This window comes from Hippopotamus amphibius, chromosome 10, assembly GCF_030028045.1.
Source record: "Hippopotamus amphibius kiboko isolate mHipAmp2 chromosome 10, mHipAmp2.hap2, whole genome shotgun sequence".
Classification (NCBI taxonomy): domain Eukaryota; kingdom Metazoa; phylum Chordata; class Mammalia; order Artiodactyla; family Hippopotamidae; genus Hippopotamus; species Hippopotamus amphibius.
Window position 1 is genome coordinate 12854872 of NC_080195.1, and position 16327 is coordinate 12871198.

The window sequence follows — 16327 nt, forward strand, 5'->3', positions numbered from 1 at the left end:
AAAAATGATACAAATGAATTTATTAACAAAACAAATTTATGGATACCAAAGGGGAAAGGGCAAGGGAGGGATAAATTGGGAATTCAGGATTAACATATACACACTACTGTATATAAAATAGATAATCAACAAGGACCCACTGTATAGCACAGGGAACTACTCAATATTCTGTAATAACCTATCTGGGTAAAGAATCTGAAAAATAATGGATACATGTATATGTATAACTGAATCACTTTGTTGTACATCTGAAACAGTATTGTGAATCAACTATACTTCAATATAAAATGAAAATTAAATTTAAAGAAATTAAAAAAAGGTATACCATGTTCTTGGATTGGAAGACTCAGTATCAATATTGACCATATTTCCCAAGGCAATCTACAGATTCAATACAATCCTTATCAAATTACAGATGGTATTTTTCACATAACTGGAACAAAAATTTTTTAAATTTGTATAGAAACATAATAGCTAAAACAATCCTGAGGAAAGAACAGAGCTAGAGATATCATGCTTCCTGATTTCAGGCTATACTATAAAGCTGTAGTAATCTACAGTAATCAAAACAGTATGTTATGGCACAAAGACACATAAATCAATGGAACAGGATAGAAAGCCCAGAAATAAACCCATGCACTTATGGCCAATTAATCTATGACAAAGGAGGCAGAAACATACAGTGGAGAAAAGACAGTCTCTTCAATAAGTGGTGCTGGGAAAACTAGACAGCTACATGTAAAAGAACGAAATTAGGACATTTTCTAACACCATATACAAAAATAAAATGCATTAAAGACCTAAGTGTAAGACCGGATACTATAAAACTCCTAGAGGAAAACATAGGCAGAACACTGACGTAAATCACAGCAGTTTTTTGGATGTCTCCTACAGTAATGGAAACAAAAGCAAAAATAAACAAATGGAACCTAATTAAACACACGGCAAAGGAGGAAACCATAAACAAAAAGGCAACCTATAGAATGGGAGAAAATATATACAAATGATGCAACTGACAAGAACTTAATTTCCAAAACATACAAACAGCTTTTACAGCTCAATATCAAACAACCCAAGACCTAAATAGACATTTCTCCAAAGAAGACATAAAGATGGCCAACAAGTGCATAGGATGATTAACATTGCTAATTATTAAAGAAATGCAAATTAAAACTACAGTGAGGTACCACTTAGTACCAGTCAGAATGGCCATCATCAAAAAGTCTACAAATGATAAATGCTGGAGAGAGTGTGGAGAAAAGAGAATCCTCCTATATTGTTGGTGGGAATGTAAATTGGTGTAGTCACTATGGGGAACAGTATGAAGGTTCCTTCAAAAACTAAAAATAGTTACCATATGATCCAGCAATCCCACTCCTGGGCATATATCCAGAAAAGATGAAACTCTAACTTGAAAAGATACACACGCTCCAATGTTCATAACATCAGTATTTACAATAGACAAAACATGGAAGCAACTTAAATGTCCATGGACAGAGGAATGGATAAAGAAGATATGGTATATGTATACAGTGGAAGGACCTACTGTATAGGGAACTATGTGCAATATCTTATAATAATAGAAAGGAATCTGAACAAGTATATGTATAACTGAATCAACTATACTTCAATAAAATAACATACCACACTTTTCCCTACTACATGCCTTTTTTAATATTTCTAAACTTCTAAAATTACACCTACCATTTATATGGGATAATGGCTAGTTTTTCAGATACAAAAGATACTAAAAATATGGGCTGAACAAAGAACAAAGAGGTTGGTCTTTAAATATGTATGAGTAGTCTTACATTCATGACAATTACAGTAATAAAACATAGTTGTTCACTTGAGATTTGTACACAGAGGATACACTTCCCTTAAAGAAATCCAGTTCTCTGAAGCTTAAATACCTTTGTAAAATCAGTGTTTCTGGATTTTTCTCTACTCTTCTAGCCTTAATTAGCTACAGAAGTGGTGATAACAAATTTTCACGAGCTTATAGTGATGCTTTTTGGGTAGACACTTACACTGCCTCTCCATTTCTCTTTCCTCAAAGCTCTGCTACTCTAGCATGCAAATGCCCTGTATCTTCTGAAGCATAGTGAAAAGCGAAAATTGAAGTTACCGTTTCCTTTACATTTGGTTCTTTCTCTTGAGTATCTGAATAATCTTGATGGAGCTGTTTTAAATTAGACAAGAAATATGCTGCATTCCTAAGGGAAGCTTTTCGCTCCTTGAGTTCATCATACTTTATTTGTAGTTGTTTCAGCTCTGGTTCTAACCTAAAACAAAAAAAATATTTTTCCCGAAAATAAATGACAAAGTGTAACAACAGTCCAAGGTGTATGAGATGGAATATGTAAGAATACTGAGTGAAGTAAAAAAAAAGAGGGGAGGTGGACTAGATGGTTTAGCTCTGAAATTATAAATGTGAATGATTCTGAAATCAATTTAAAATATAGAAAAACACTGAAATATGCATAATGAGTACTTAGCAATAAAGCCCATAGATATACCTTATATATCCTAAAGTTCATAAAGTCATTTTTAGAGTCTTGGGAACTACTGAATTAAAACATATACCTGTACTTGGGTAAAGATTTTAGCGCCCCAGGTGGAAGTAGACAGGTATTGCAGTTTTACAGTAAAAACATGGACAAAAAAGCCTTCCCTCTCCCCCTTCCTCTTATCAAAATTTTGTCCATTTCCAAGGTCTAATAAAACCAGTGGAAAAACTATCTCAGTGCCTGGATGAAATGTGTGACCTTGGGCAACCTGCTTGCTCTCTCTCAGTAGCTTATTAGTTTCTTAATCTATAAAAAGGGATAACTTGGATTTTGTGGACCAATTTATAAAAGAATGGGAAGAGGCTACCATCTTTTATTCTCACAAATAAAGATATAAAAAAACAGCTATGCTCTAATATTTTGTAAAAGAAAAGTCCTCATAACAGTTCCATACATTGAACAAGTGCCACATTCTGGAAAACTCACTGTGCCAGCAGGGTTGTGGGCAGGAGTGCTAGATTTGGAGCCAGTTGGCAGACACCAGATCCTACATCCCCCACTTCCTAGGCAGGTGGCTGAAGGTAAGTTACTGCCCTGTGCCTTAGGTTTTTCACATGTAAAGTTAAAATAATGATATACTACATTTTTTTCTTTCTATGCCTTTTCAAAATACTATACTTCTCAGCTTCTAAAATTCTATCTAGAAAAGGAACAAAAGATCCCTAAGACAGACCTGAGCCTTATATAGTTGTCTTGTATAGCCAAGTAACCTACCTCACAGGGCTATGGTGATGAGTTAACACGGAAAGCATTTAGGACAGTGCCCAGCACACACAGCTAACACCTTAAAAAGCTTCCTATCATCATATTTTGGCAAAGCTTTAGCATGGGCCAGCAGCACCTGTCCATAGACTAGATTTGGAAACCAAAGGCCTAGACAACCAGTTTCTCGCTCTTCTAAACTTCTGTGGCACTCTCATCTTTAAAACTTAGTACTTAATCATAGGTTGTCTTTTCTGATAAGACCACTTTCTCAAGCTATTTTAAAACTCCTTAAAAGGGCAGAGAGCATATCTGAGACTGCTTATTCTTCTGCTGCTTTACTACCCACCCTCTGGCACACACAACAGCCCTGTGTGTATGGGAGACTGCCAGAAATACTAGTGGTTGACCAGCTAATGGACTGTGCTCCAGTCTTCCTAATCAGACCATGGGGACAGCCCTGGTGGAAATTCTCCTGGCCCAGCACTTGGTAATGGGTTCACATGAGTACCATGCCAAGCTGCGTTTCAACAACATTCACAAAAACTGTTAACACTTAATACAACACTTATTGTATGCCAGTCACCGTGAGGCACTGTGTGTATCATTATTCATTTATATCTCACAACATCCTGTGAGGTATAGTTACCATTATGCGCATTTACAAATGCGGAACTAAGGCATCGAGAGGCAAAGTAACCTGCCCAAGGCTGCACAGCTAGTATGTGCCAGAGCCTAGATTCAAACTCAGGCAGTCTAGTTCTAGAGTCTATGCATTAAGTCTCTAAGTAGGCTGCCTCTCAGACCAGAACAGAGAGATCTAGTGGTGGATAGAGCAGTGCCAAATTCTCCTTTGCTAAAAGCTGCTCAATTCAGCAGCAAAACCTGCCTTCACAGAGCTGCCACGCTCAAAGAAAACTTGGGGTTTTAATGCAACACAGCAGCAAGTTTTACAACAAAGCCTCGCAAGACATATCATCATTAAATCTTTCTCGTAAGTTCTCAAAGAAGATTTTGACATCTTACCGAAGCAGTTCATCCTGGACTTCAATCAAACGACACCTTTTCTTTTCGATATCTGAGATCATCTAAGTAATACAACAATTTGTTTAATTAATTTTATTATAAATTAAATATTTGAGCACTGCCTTGCACACTGTGCCAGGTACTGGAAATATAGTGGTAAACAAGACAAACCCTGTTCATGGAACTCTGGTCTAACAGGGAAGATAGACATTACATACAAACAGGATGTAATTACAACTTGTGATATGTGCTGTGAAGGGCAAGAACAGGGAACTCTTGAAAAGAACAGGGATATCCACTTGAGGACAACTTTGAAGAGGAAGTGGGGCCATATCTTTACCACCCTGTAAGCTATAAAGTAAGGAGTTCCGATTTTATCTAGGAACACTAGGAAAATACTGAAGCAGGGGAGTGTCATGACGCAATCTGTATTTTAAAAAGAACATTTTGATATAATACATTGTATTATCTCAACTATCACTTTTAGTGACCACGTCATATTCCACTGCTGGACATTAAGACTACTCCTGCTTGCTTATAAGAAATGCAGAATTGACCAACAAGAGATTAAAACTGAAAAACAAAGGGCTTGTAATCACCGGAAGGAAAAATGTATACATTTCAAATCCATTTCTATTGTAAATGTAGGGGAGAGCTGTGCTTCTACATGTGGGTTCATGCAAGTTTAGAGCTAGAACATCGGATGGATGTCATTTGGCCCAACTATACACAGATGGGCAAGGAGGGCCTCATGTTTCCTTGCAAACCTACTGGCATACAGTACACTGAAGTAGCAGAACCAGGACAGGAAAGGAGGTCTCCTGACCCTTAACTCAGTACTTTCTTCCCAGGCTGCCCTTTTACCTGAGACATGGGACAGTGCTTTGGTCTAAAAGGTTTCTGACATACACGATAGTGATAAATATATATTACTTAATACTTATCCACATAAGTGGTCATTTTGGGCTTGAGAGTCGCTTTTAGGCTAAGTAGCATCCCCATTCCTTAGCTCACAGGAACAGTACTCACCTGACCAATCACTAGATCAACCAAACAAAAGCCTGACTAAGAAGAAAAGATCTTTCTTTACCTAAATAACTCTACATATGTGCATGTTTTACAGGACTGTTTCTAGTCACATAAGTGGTTTACCTTAGCATTCTTCCTTTTCAGAGTTTTCAACATCTGGACTTCTTTAAGCTACACAAAACAAAAAACAAATATTCGCATGCATCTTCCAAAGTTAAATGTTTATCAGTTTACAGTATATCACATCTATTTTGAAAACAACATGTGAAATATGGATCGTTCTAATGAGTTCTTACCACACTGTCAGCACACGCAACCTTTTCTAGGACAACAGTATGCTGCTCAGGGTCAGTAAAAAAAATTTAGACCAACAAATTTATGTCAGTGAACTTACCATTTTGATGAGTTCTTCTTTCAGATTAGAATGAAATCTGTTGATGGCTTCCTTACAAATTCTAGAGTCTATTTTTTGTCTATAGCAGAATAAAAAAAAAAAGTCAAACTTAGGTATTATATAAAGGATTTTGAAAAGTGTGTTTCATCTGTTTAGCACATCCATAGACACACACAGAGTTTGCTATGTGGCATTCTGAATATCTAAGATGGCATGGTCAGCTTGCAGCCCTTTCTCATATTTAAAAAAATACTGGAAACATCTCAACAGAAAAAAAGAACAGGAAATATTTCCCCCAAACCCTGACACTGCCCACACCAACAGGTGATACTAAGCCATGTGGAAAGTGATGTTTATAGCCAATCCCCGTCTTTTTCTGCTGCCTGATCCAGTGACCAGCAGGCTTTAGCCCCTCCCTCCCTCCCTGCTACAGCTGGAGAAATAATTGTATAACACATTTGCACTAACCAGTGAGTAAGTAGCCAGAAGCCAGCCATTCAGTTCTGAAAAAACCATAAAGCTGACCCAAAGAAACTGGTTCAGGTCCCTGTCATCAGGGACAAAAGAGCCCAGTCTCCCAGTCTGGCTCACGCAGAGCTGGACACAGACCCACAGCGACTGTGCAGCGGCAGCAAACACTCCGCCAGGGTGGCAGTTAGACACCTATTCTGCCATGGCACAGTACAGTACCATAATTTAAAGTGTGCTTTTAAATGAAAATAAATCTCTTGTGTGACAGTTTGTCATACAGTTACTTTTTTCTTGGGGCAAATCCATGAGGAAAAGTCACCCAGGAGAAGGGGACTAAGCCCCATGGCCTAATTCTTCATAAGCTAAGTATAATGTAAGAGAAGGCCTGCACTTTTGGATACAGATTTTTGTAGAAGTTCTCATCAAAAAAAAAAAGGATGTCAAGAAGTATTTCTACTGACATCAGAAGATGGTGGAATAGGAAACTCCAGACCTCATTCCCCCACAGGGAAACCAACTTAACAACTACATACAGCCCAAAAAGCCTTTATGAGAACTCCAGCAACCAGTTACGAAGTTGCAGCACCCTGGCAAATTCAAAATCAAGAACCCAAGTTCAAATAGGTAAGAGAAGCCATTTCATGTCAACTGTGATAGCCCTTTTCCCAGAATTAAAAAGTCTCTAGATATTATAAATATGATGGGTTTTGGGTAGGGGAAGGGAGAGAAACCAAGACATGAAAGCTTGCCAAAGTTCTAATCTTACTGGTGGGGAGTTAGAAATTCTGTTTGTCTTTTTTAAAGTTATATGGGATTAAAAACATCAAAAAGATTTTAAAAAATGAGTAAAACAATGGATCAATACATTCTTCTAAATATATGTGTAATTAAAATGAATGTAAACGGACTAAAGTCAACAGGTGAAATTCAAAGATGGACACTTTGGATTTAAAAAAGTTTTTATAAGAAATAAAGTTTAAGGTGAGATAAAGTTTGAAAGTAAAAGAAAGTTAAAAAAATATAAAATCTGGCAGATACTAGCAAAAGAAATCTAGTGACATTAATATCAGATAAAACAGATTTTAAAACCAAAAAAAGCATTTTTAGGGATGGAAAGGGTCACTACATAAGGATAAAATGTTCAATCTAAAAGCTACTTTAAACATGATGTCCTAATAAAATAAATTGATAGAAGTACCAGGAAAAACTGAGTAATACTGACTCTACATAGATCCAATAGAGATTCTACATAGACCCACTAATTAAAGCTTCCCCACAGATTATGTGCCAGGCCATAAAGGAAGCCTCAATATTTCAAAAACAGGTACTATTTAAGATAAAAGGTTAATACAAAAATAAAAATTAGAGTCACATATTGGGACATACAAAAACATACTACTAAATAATTCACAGGCTTAAAGAAAAATATAATGCAAGTTTAAAAATATGTAAAACAATGATAAAATTCTACATATCGAAAGCTCTGGGGTGAGCAAAAGTGCTACTTCAAGGGAAATTTATTAGGTACATATATCACAACATCAAAAGACTTACTTATACTCTAGGAGGATGTTCTCAAATGCAGACAAAACAACATCTAACTCCATGATGTCACTGGTTTTCTTTTCTTTTAAACACCAAATAGGTACACAGTCAGAAGTATCTAGAACATTAGGATAAGTCAATTTAAATACTTTTTATCAACAATTTAGCTCTAGGTCCAGGGTTCTGAAAGCCTACAACAAAAGTAGTTCCACCAAATTGCTAAAAATAGCGAGAGTTTTTGAGGAAGCACATGGGAGGAGACATGCTCACTTCTTCCTCACCCAGTCTCACAAACCCCTGTCTGTACCTAACCCTGTAACTGCTGCTGTCTCCTTGGTTCTCCCATTTCTGCTGAAGCAGCCTAAAGCACTGCTGCCTTTTAATTACCTTGCTGTGCCTTTACTTAATAGTCTGCTCTTATCTAACACTACTGGTAGTTGAGATCTTTGTTAACTGTATTTTCTTAGTTTTAATCTACCTGATAGGCCACTTCTAGGACACATAAAGGTTACTGAGTGTATTGATTTAGATAGCTATAGTAATACTGGTAAGAGGTTAAACTATGGTACGTCTGTGAATGAAATATTATACATTCATTAAAATGATATTATAGAATACTTAATGACAAGGACATGATGAGCCCTCTTAAAGTGAGAAAAACTCAGTAAAAGAATTTGAGTATAGACCAAAATACATGGTAGTTATTTTGGGATGATGAAATTGTAGGTGATTTTATCTTCCTTTCCATATCTTTTAAATTTTCTAAATTAAACATTTTTATAATAAGAAAAATATAAAACCTATCTTTTAAAAGAATTGAAGGAAAGAGAAAATGCTTTATTTTCCTCCCATTTTTCAGTACTTTTTGTATCAATAAAAATGATGCAAAATAACGGATGAATCTCAAAGTTATGCTGAGTGAAAGGAGCCTTCTATAAAAGAGTACATTCTATGATGTATGAAAAAAGTATACACTATGTGATGAAAAAATAGATTAATAGGCACTAAAGCAAGTATGATAAATTTTGATAGTAAAATCTAGGTAGTAGGTATATGAATATATATTGTAAAATTCTTTCTCCTTTGTTGTATGTTGAAAATTCTCATGATACATGTTGGAAAAACCAGTTACTCCAAAGTCACATATTTTTAACTTTTTAAAGTGGCAATTGTATATACAGTACTTAATTTTACTACTTCATCAAATTAAGAAATGTATTTTTAAAAAGGATATTCTTGGGACTTCCCTGGTGGTGCAGTGGTTAAGAATCCACCTGCCAATGTAGGGGACACAGGTTTGATCCCTGGTCTGGGAAGATCCCACATGCTGAGGAGCAACTAAGCTTGAGCACCACAACTACTGAGCCTGTGCTCTAGGGCCCGTGTGCCACAACTACTGAAGCCTGCATGCCTAGAGCCTGTGCTCCACAACAATAGAAGCCACTGCAATGAGAAACCCACACATCGCAACAAAGAGCAGCTCCCACTCTCCACAACTAGAGAAAGCTCATGGGCAGCAACAAAAACCCAATGTCAAATAAATAAATAAACAAATAAATAAGAAAGATATTCTTGAATGATTGACTACATATAACACATTATTCTATACCCAAGTCTGTGGCTTCACTTCTTGGTTTCTTCCTTTTGCCTTGAAACATCTTCTTTTTCTGAGTTTTCTAAAAAAAAACAAACAAAAACAAAAAACCACAGCAAAGATTTTTATTTAAGAGAAATTTCTCTTAAAACAAGAATTGACAGTATTATCAGACACTGTCAATATTTTATCTACAATCCTCATTTTGTTCTAAGCTAATATATTAATTATATAAATTATCTAAATTATTATCAGGAAACATTGAAAAAATTAAACTGCCTCAAAATAAAAATTAAGACTTCCCTTGGAGGAAGCTGACCTTATGGAATCAGCTCAATTTCTGCTCTAAGCTATGATGAAGTAACAGCTTCTGAACTAGCTCTCTTGCCATAAACAACCATGGCGGGGTGGGGGGGTTGGCACCTTCAGCTAGACACTGGACAACAGGCAAAACAAGCCTGAGCAACTCAGGTGAACCCTATGGCATGGGGTGCCCTGTTTCAAACCCCATGCCTGGGGACAACTTCAGACAGCAGCACAGCAAGCTAAGTCCCAGCAGAAAATGGTAACCCTACTCGGCTGAGGAGGCAGAAACCAGAGTACAGCAGCTGAGCACTTGCAACAGGCTGCTCAGAAGAGAACATCAGAGGTCTGGTGGGGGTTCCCCGAAAGTCCTTGACCGCCTGCTCCACATGTGCAGAATGAGGCTACAAAGAGTATACTGGAATGTGGCTGTCGTGGGATTAAGAACATAACAGGTAACAAAGGACAGGAAATTCTGGGGGAAATTAGATGGAGAAAATGCAGAAGAGACCTCATTAACAACTCTTAGGGTCTTCCCTGGCGCAGTGGTTAAGAATCTGCCTGCCAATGCAGGGGACACGGGTTTGATCCCTGATCCAGGAAGATCCCACATGCCAAGGAGCAACTAAGCCCATGTGCCACAACCATTGAGCCTGCATGCCTAGAGCCTGTGTGCCTAGAGCCTGTGCTCTGAAACAAGAGAAGCAACCACAGTGAGAAGCCCGCGCACTGCAATGAAGAGTAGCCCCTGCTTGCCACAACTAAAGAAAGCCTGTGTGCAGCAACGAAGACCCAACAGAGCCAACAAATAAATAATTTATAAAAAACAAACAAAAAACAACTAGTTAACAGCTACCCAGCTGAGCTTGGGGAAAGACCACAACTTAAGGGTAAGAACAGTACCCTAGATCATGGAATCTCCAACAGGGTGAAATTGTTCCCTAGGGGGCATGTCAGAAAATCTTGATATTACAATGGTTTGTGACCCTCCAAAGTACCTAGTATACAAATAGATACACAGTATACTTATGATATTAAAATTTAATTGGGGGGTGGAATGGTTAGGAGGAAAAATATCTATAAAGGCTTCTTATGCAGGACAACAATGAAAAAGGGTTGAGAAACACTGCTGTAGAGTAAGGCCTACCCTAAAGCCACCCTAACAAAGCCTAAAATCAAATTCTGGCCAGATTCACCAGGGAGATACAGACTGGAGGGTGTGGTGAGCAAGATTCCCAAGGACTTAAATAATTCCCTCCCCGTGAGTGTGGGTGGCTCCTGTGAATATGATGGGAAGGTCACTTCCTTGATGAGGTCACATGACGTGTAAGGGGCCAGGGCAGCAGACTGGAGAGATTCTCTGGCTGGCTCTGAAGACGTCGGCTGCCAAGTCCACGTTGTGAGAGGGCCACGTGACCAGGACCTACGGGCAGCCTCTAGTTGCAGAGAGTGACCCCCCGCTTCAACCAGAGAGAGAAGGAGAACCTCAAGCCTACAACGGCAAGGATCAGAATTCTACCAACAGCTCACATGGTCTCAGACGAGGACCCGAGCCTCAGGTGAGATTTCAGTCCTGGCTGGCACTTTGACTTCAGCCCGTAAGACCCTGAGCAGGGAATCCAGCTAACGTGGGCCTGGACATCTGACCTACAGAAACCACGAAGTATAAATGTATGTTGTTTGAAGTCACAAAGTTTGTGGTATTCTGCTTTGCAGCAACTGAAAATGAACACAGAGGTTGAGTGCATTGAGTTAGGCTTGGAAGACAACTTAGGCTACCCAAGACTGACCTTAACAAAGATAAACCACACTACAGAAGTTCAAGATAATCAGCCAATAATCAAGATACCTATTGGAATGAAAGTCAACATTCAGAAGAAAACACAACATAAAATCTCAACAACCTATCACTAATGAGCAATACACAATTAAAAAGTATTAGATTAAAAATGTTATTAAAAATGACCTATAGTTAAGACAGAAAAAGTACTCCAAAGGAGCTGACCCTGAGATAGCCCAGATACAGTCATCCCTCAATATCCGAGAAAGGTGGTTCCAGGCTCCCTCATGGATACCCAACTCCGCTGATGTTCAAGTCCCTTTTATAAAATGGTACAGTATTTGCATATAATCTATATACCTCCTCCTGTAAACTTTAAATCACCTCTGTATTACTTAAAATGCCTAATATGATGTAAATACTATGGAAATAGTTGCTGGTGCATGGCAGATTCAACTTTTGCTTTTTTGAAACTTTATGGAATTTGTTTGACTATTCCCTATCAGTGGTTGGTTGACTCTATGGATGTGGAACCTGCAGACACAGAGGGCTGACTGTACCTGACTTAGAGAACAAAGGCCTTAAAGCAGCTATCACAAATATGTCCAAGAAGGAAATGATGGCCTTAATGATTACGCAGATAGGGAATCTCAGCCAAGAGACTATGAAAAAAAAAAAGGATATTCTAGAAATTCTAGAACCCAGAAAGCATGCTACTAAAAAGGAAAAGTCACTGGGCAATGTTTTATTTCCTGTGGCTGCTGTAATAGACAGCTTCGTGGCTTTATTAAAAGAACAGAAATTTCTTCTCCCACAGTTGTGGAGTTCAGAAGCCTGAAATAAAGGGGCTGGCAGATTATGACATATTAAAAGATACTATATTGAGGACTTCCTAGGTGGCGCAGTGGTAAAGAATCTGCCTGCCAATGCAGGGGACTCGGGTTCGAGCCCTGCCCTGGGAAGATTCCACATGCCACGGAGCAACTAAGCCCGTGTGCCACAACTATTGAGCCCATGTGCCGCAACTATTGAAGCCCATGCGCCTAGGGCCCGTGCTCCACAACAAGAGAAGCCACTACAATGAGGAGCCTGCGCACCACAATGAAGAGTAGCCCCCGCTCTCAGCAACTAGAGAAAGCCCATGTGCAGCAACGAAGACCCAGCACAGCCAATAAATAAATAAAATAAATAAATTTATTAAAAAAAAGATACTATATTGAAAGGTCAAGAATCTTAGAATAGAATACATATGACTCAGAAATCTTATTGCAGTTTTTTCCTAAGGAAATGATCAAGGATGTGAACAAAGATTTAGCTAGGAAAAAAAATCATCAAAGTCCTTACATTTGAAGAGATTAACTAGACTATGGCACGTTCGTGAATGAAACTCCATGCGTTTGTTCAGATGGTGTGTCGAATACTCAATGACAAGGATATGCTTCCACTTAGGGTTGGAAAAGCTCAGTGAAGGACTGAAGAGTACAGACCAAAAAATGTGGTGGTGATTTTAATTTTGGCGTAATAGAATTATAGGTGATTTTATCTTCCTTTCCATACCTACCAAATTTCCTAAAATAAACTTATTTTTATAATAAGAAAAATATAAAACTTATCTTTTAAAAGAAGTGAAGGAAAAAAAAGAAAATGCTTTGTTTTCCTCCTAGACATTTTCAGTTGACTCTTTTTTCTCTCCAAGGGGATGGTGGACATTCTCTTACCAGTTGACTCTCTGTTGCTGGGGTCTCTTTTTCAATGGAGGGCTCTGCACTAAGCGGTCCTATCTTTTTAGGCGTGATCGATTCAGCTGCTTTCTCTGAAAGTCCTGAAGATGCAGTAGCTGAAACAGCTTCATGTTGTCGTGTACTTATGTCCTCTGCTGGTTTAACTTTTCTCCTTACATCACTTTCTTCAGTGCTTTCAGATTCATCACTAATGGGCTTGAGTTTTCTTCTTGGCTATGTCAAGAAAACAGCAGTACTGTTCAGAAAATACAGATGCTGATTTATCATTCTTACTGTATTAGTAGACAACCATAAAGCCCACATTTCTTATCTCTAAACTTCAAGATTGAACATAACAGGAAGACAGCAACATGAGTAGTGGACAGGACGAGAAACCTCAACTGAAGGGCTCCACGCAAACACTCCCAGCAAATCACTCTGCCTTTGTAAATCACCATCTAAACACATTACACCAACACTGTGAAAACTCACAGGTACACAGATTTGAGATCTCTGTAATGAAAAACACTTCAGATATAAAAATATTTCATTTTTTATTTTAAAAAAATCTTCTAAAACATCATATACTCTTTATGAAAAATGTTGCTACAGAGCATTTTCTCTATTTGCAGCCAATCTAAATGGATATGAAAATCTTACAATTTAAGACAGGAGAACATGCATACCTTTTTTGCCTTAACTTTTACAGGCTGGTTTTCACTTGTTTCAATTTCAGAAGTGTCCGAACTGTACCAGAGAACAAACCATCAGTATCTTGCACACATTTCATTTTTACTCATATCTGTCTTCTAAAAGCTGCCCCTCCAACACAAAAACAAGCTCGATTTAATGAGAAGATTTCCCACTTGCCACGGGTGGGCCTGCCACCTTCCCAGATTTCCTGGTCATCGCCCACACCTTCCCATACCCAGCCCACGTCAGTTTAGTGTTGGCAGGCAAGTAAGTGTCCCCAGACTGCAGCACCTCCTGGTCCTGCCTGAGAACTGCTCCCTCCTCCCTGTCACCACGCCCAGGCATACAGGGCATCGTCTGTACTAATCCACAGACACTAGGCCCGTGCCTAGGGGACAGAAAAGGGATTACCTTCTTTCATCCTTTGAAAAAGAAAAAATAACCCTAAACTTGGGATGAGAGTTCCTTTTTTTTCATTCAATTCAATACAACAAACATTTCTTTAACACCAACCTCAAAATGCAAGTACAAGGAATAAAATTACTTGAAAAAGGAGGAGCCTTCCCTTAACAGGTTCACTGTCTGGCAGGAAGGCAAAGACAGTGAGTGCAGAGGAGACGCGGCTGCATGGCTGGGGAATCAGGAGACACAACATGGTTATGAGACCTGAGATGACTTTTGAAACACTTTTTCAGGCAAAGAAATAAAGGGAAGGGGATTTATTTAAGGAAGAATGAAACGTAAACATAAAAGCATGGGGATGTAAAACAGCCTGGGATGTAAAACAGCCTGGCCTGTTCAACGCATGGGAATCAGAGATCAAATGTCTTATTAAAGAGAAGCTAACGCTTTGGAAGAAGCCAAAGGCCGTGATGGGGAGGCGGCAAGGCAGCCAGAGGCAACCTGCTCAGACCTCCCTGCGCTTGGCCGCAGCGCCACCGGACCCGCTGCAGCATCTGCGCCGAGGTGACGCTCGTGTGGCCGGCCCCAGCCAGTAACCAAGCATGGAGAGAGGACTAAGGCCCGGTCTTCCCTCCAGAGCCCTGAGAGTCGCACGGCAGCTGGAGGCCATCTCTGCTCAATCCTGATTCCTCCACCTGTAACCTTCACAGATGTTGCTAATAAATCTCTTCAGTCCTCACTCTGTCTCAGGGTCTACTTCCCTGAGGAGCCAAACAGGCACAGGGGCCCCCATGCCATCCCTACAGGTGGGGTGTGAGAGTGCGCTAAGGCGTCCACGCTAGACAGCCAGCGCCGGCAGCTGGGTGAGGAGGGGGCGCGATTCCACAGACAAAGGGACCAGGCAGGAGACGACGGCAGGGCCGCAGGTGCGAGCAGCAGGTGCCCGAGCAGTGGCAGCTGCGGGGAGGTGGAGGGTGTACGCAGGGAAGAAACACCAGTTCTCAAGGTAGTCCCAGGCCAGAACAAATAAGACTGGTCAGAGAACAGAAGGCCCCAGGAGCAATTCCCAGACACTTCTGGGTGACTGAGTGACAGCAGGACCGTCAAGCTGGAGACCACCACAGGAGCCTGCTGACCCTGGAAGAGGGGGGAACGATGGAACCTGGTTTCTCCTTTGTTGAGTCCGAGGTGCCTGTGGGCATCTAGGGAAATGCAGCTGCCGTGCAGGACGGCCGGGGGTGCGGGAGAGGCTGGGCAGGAGGGAGACGGGGACAGTGGCTTGTGGGTCTAAAGCCATGAGAGGAGTTCGGGGGCGGGTGGAGAGGAGAGGGTGGGAGCAGACTTGCCGACACAGGAGGAGGAGAGGAGATCTGGGAACAAAGAACTGCACAGCCCTGGAGAGGACGCGGGGCCTGGCTGCTGACGCCCCCTCGCGTCCTGGGAAGCCCGCCCCCGCCACATCACTTCTGCCCAGACTTCCTTCTGTCTCCATATATAAAACCCAAACAATGTTTCTTTGTTTGGACTTATCACACCGCCAAAACCGAGACGACCAAGGACGTCCACGCTGTTAAACCAACGCGTGTGTTCAGCCCTTACTTGACTCGCTTCTCAACTGCATTTGATCCTCCCGACAACACACACTCACCAGCCCACCACTCCCAAGAACAAACCCTTCCTTCTTTCCCCTCTGCCCACCGCTCTTCTCTCTCCTCTGCAAGCTCCTTCTCCTCCACCTGGAGAGATGCCGGGTGGTCGCAGATCGCTGCCTCCTCTCAGGCCACCGTCTCTCCCTGGGAGGCCCCACTGTGCCCACAACCCACACCTCCTGTACCAACCACGTCAGCCTGAATCCCAGCTCAGCCCCTCCTCTGAGCGCCAGACCCAAGTACACAGCAGTCTCTCCACACCAAGTTCACGATCGTCTCATGGTGACAGGGGTACTCAGTCTCCCCGGCAGCCCTACCCTACTTGGTGGCAGTCATCAATCCACTTACACAGCCAGAAAGCCAGCAGCTGCCCATGACAAATACAGTTAATCTCACTCATGTCTAAATGAGGTCACAGAAGTCAAGAAGAAAATGACCAACACTAGAA

The 16327-nt window shown here is 40.5% G+C and overlaps 1 protein-coding gene across 8 annotated transcripts in view; it reads right to left on the reverse strand.

Annotated features, from left to right (window-relative positions):
* Positions 1-16327, reverse strand: part of CENPU (centromere protein U) — a 31765-nt gene that overhangs the window by 4908 nt on the left and 10530 nt on the right. For 5 of the 8 annotated variants that reach the window (XM_057696930.1, XM_057696926.1, XM_057696927.1 and 2 more), the window contains 8 exons: positions 13822-13882; positions 13133-13369; positions 9347-9413; positions 7747-7855; positions 5722-5800; positions 5451-5498; positions 4299-4360; positions 2129-2285 (listed from right to left, as the gene is read on the reverse strand). In XM_057696930.1, coding sequence (XP_057552913.1) covers positions 2129-2285; positions 4299-4360; positions 5451-5498; positions 5722-5800; positions 7747-7855; positions 9347-9413; positions 13133-13369; positions 13822-13882 — 820 coding nt within the window. The remainder of the gene's footprint in view (positions 1-2128; positions 2286-4298; positions 4361-5450; positions 5499-5721; positions 5801-7746; positions 7856-9346; positions 9414-13132; positions 13370-13821; positions 13883-16327) is intronic. The other 3 variants (XM_057696931.1, XM_057696928.1, XM_057696933.1) reach the window with 3 other exon arrangements.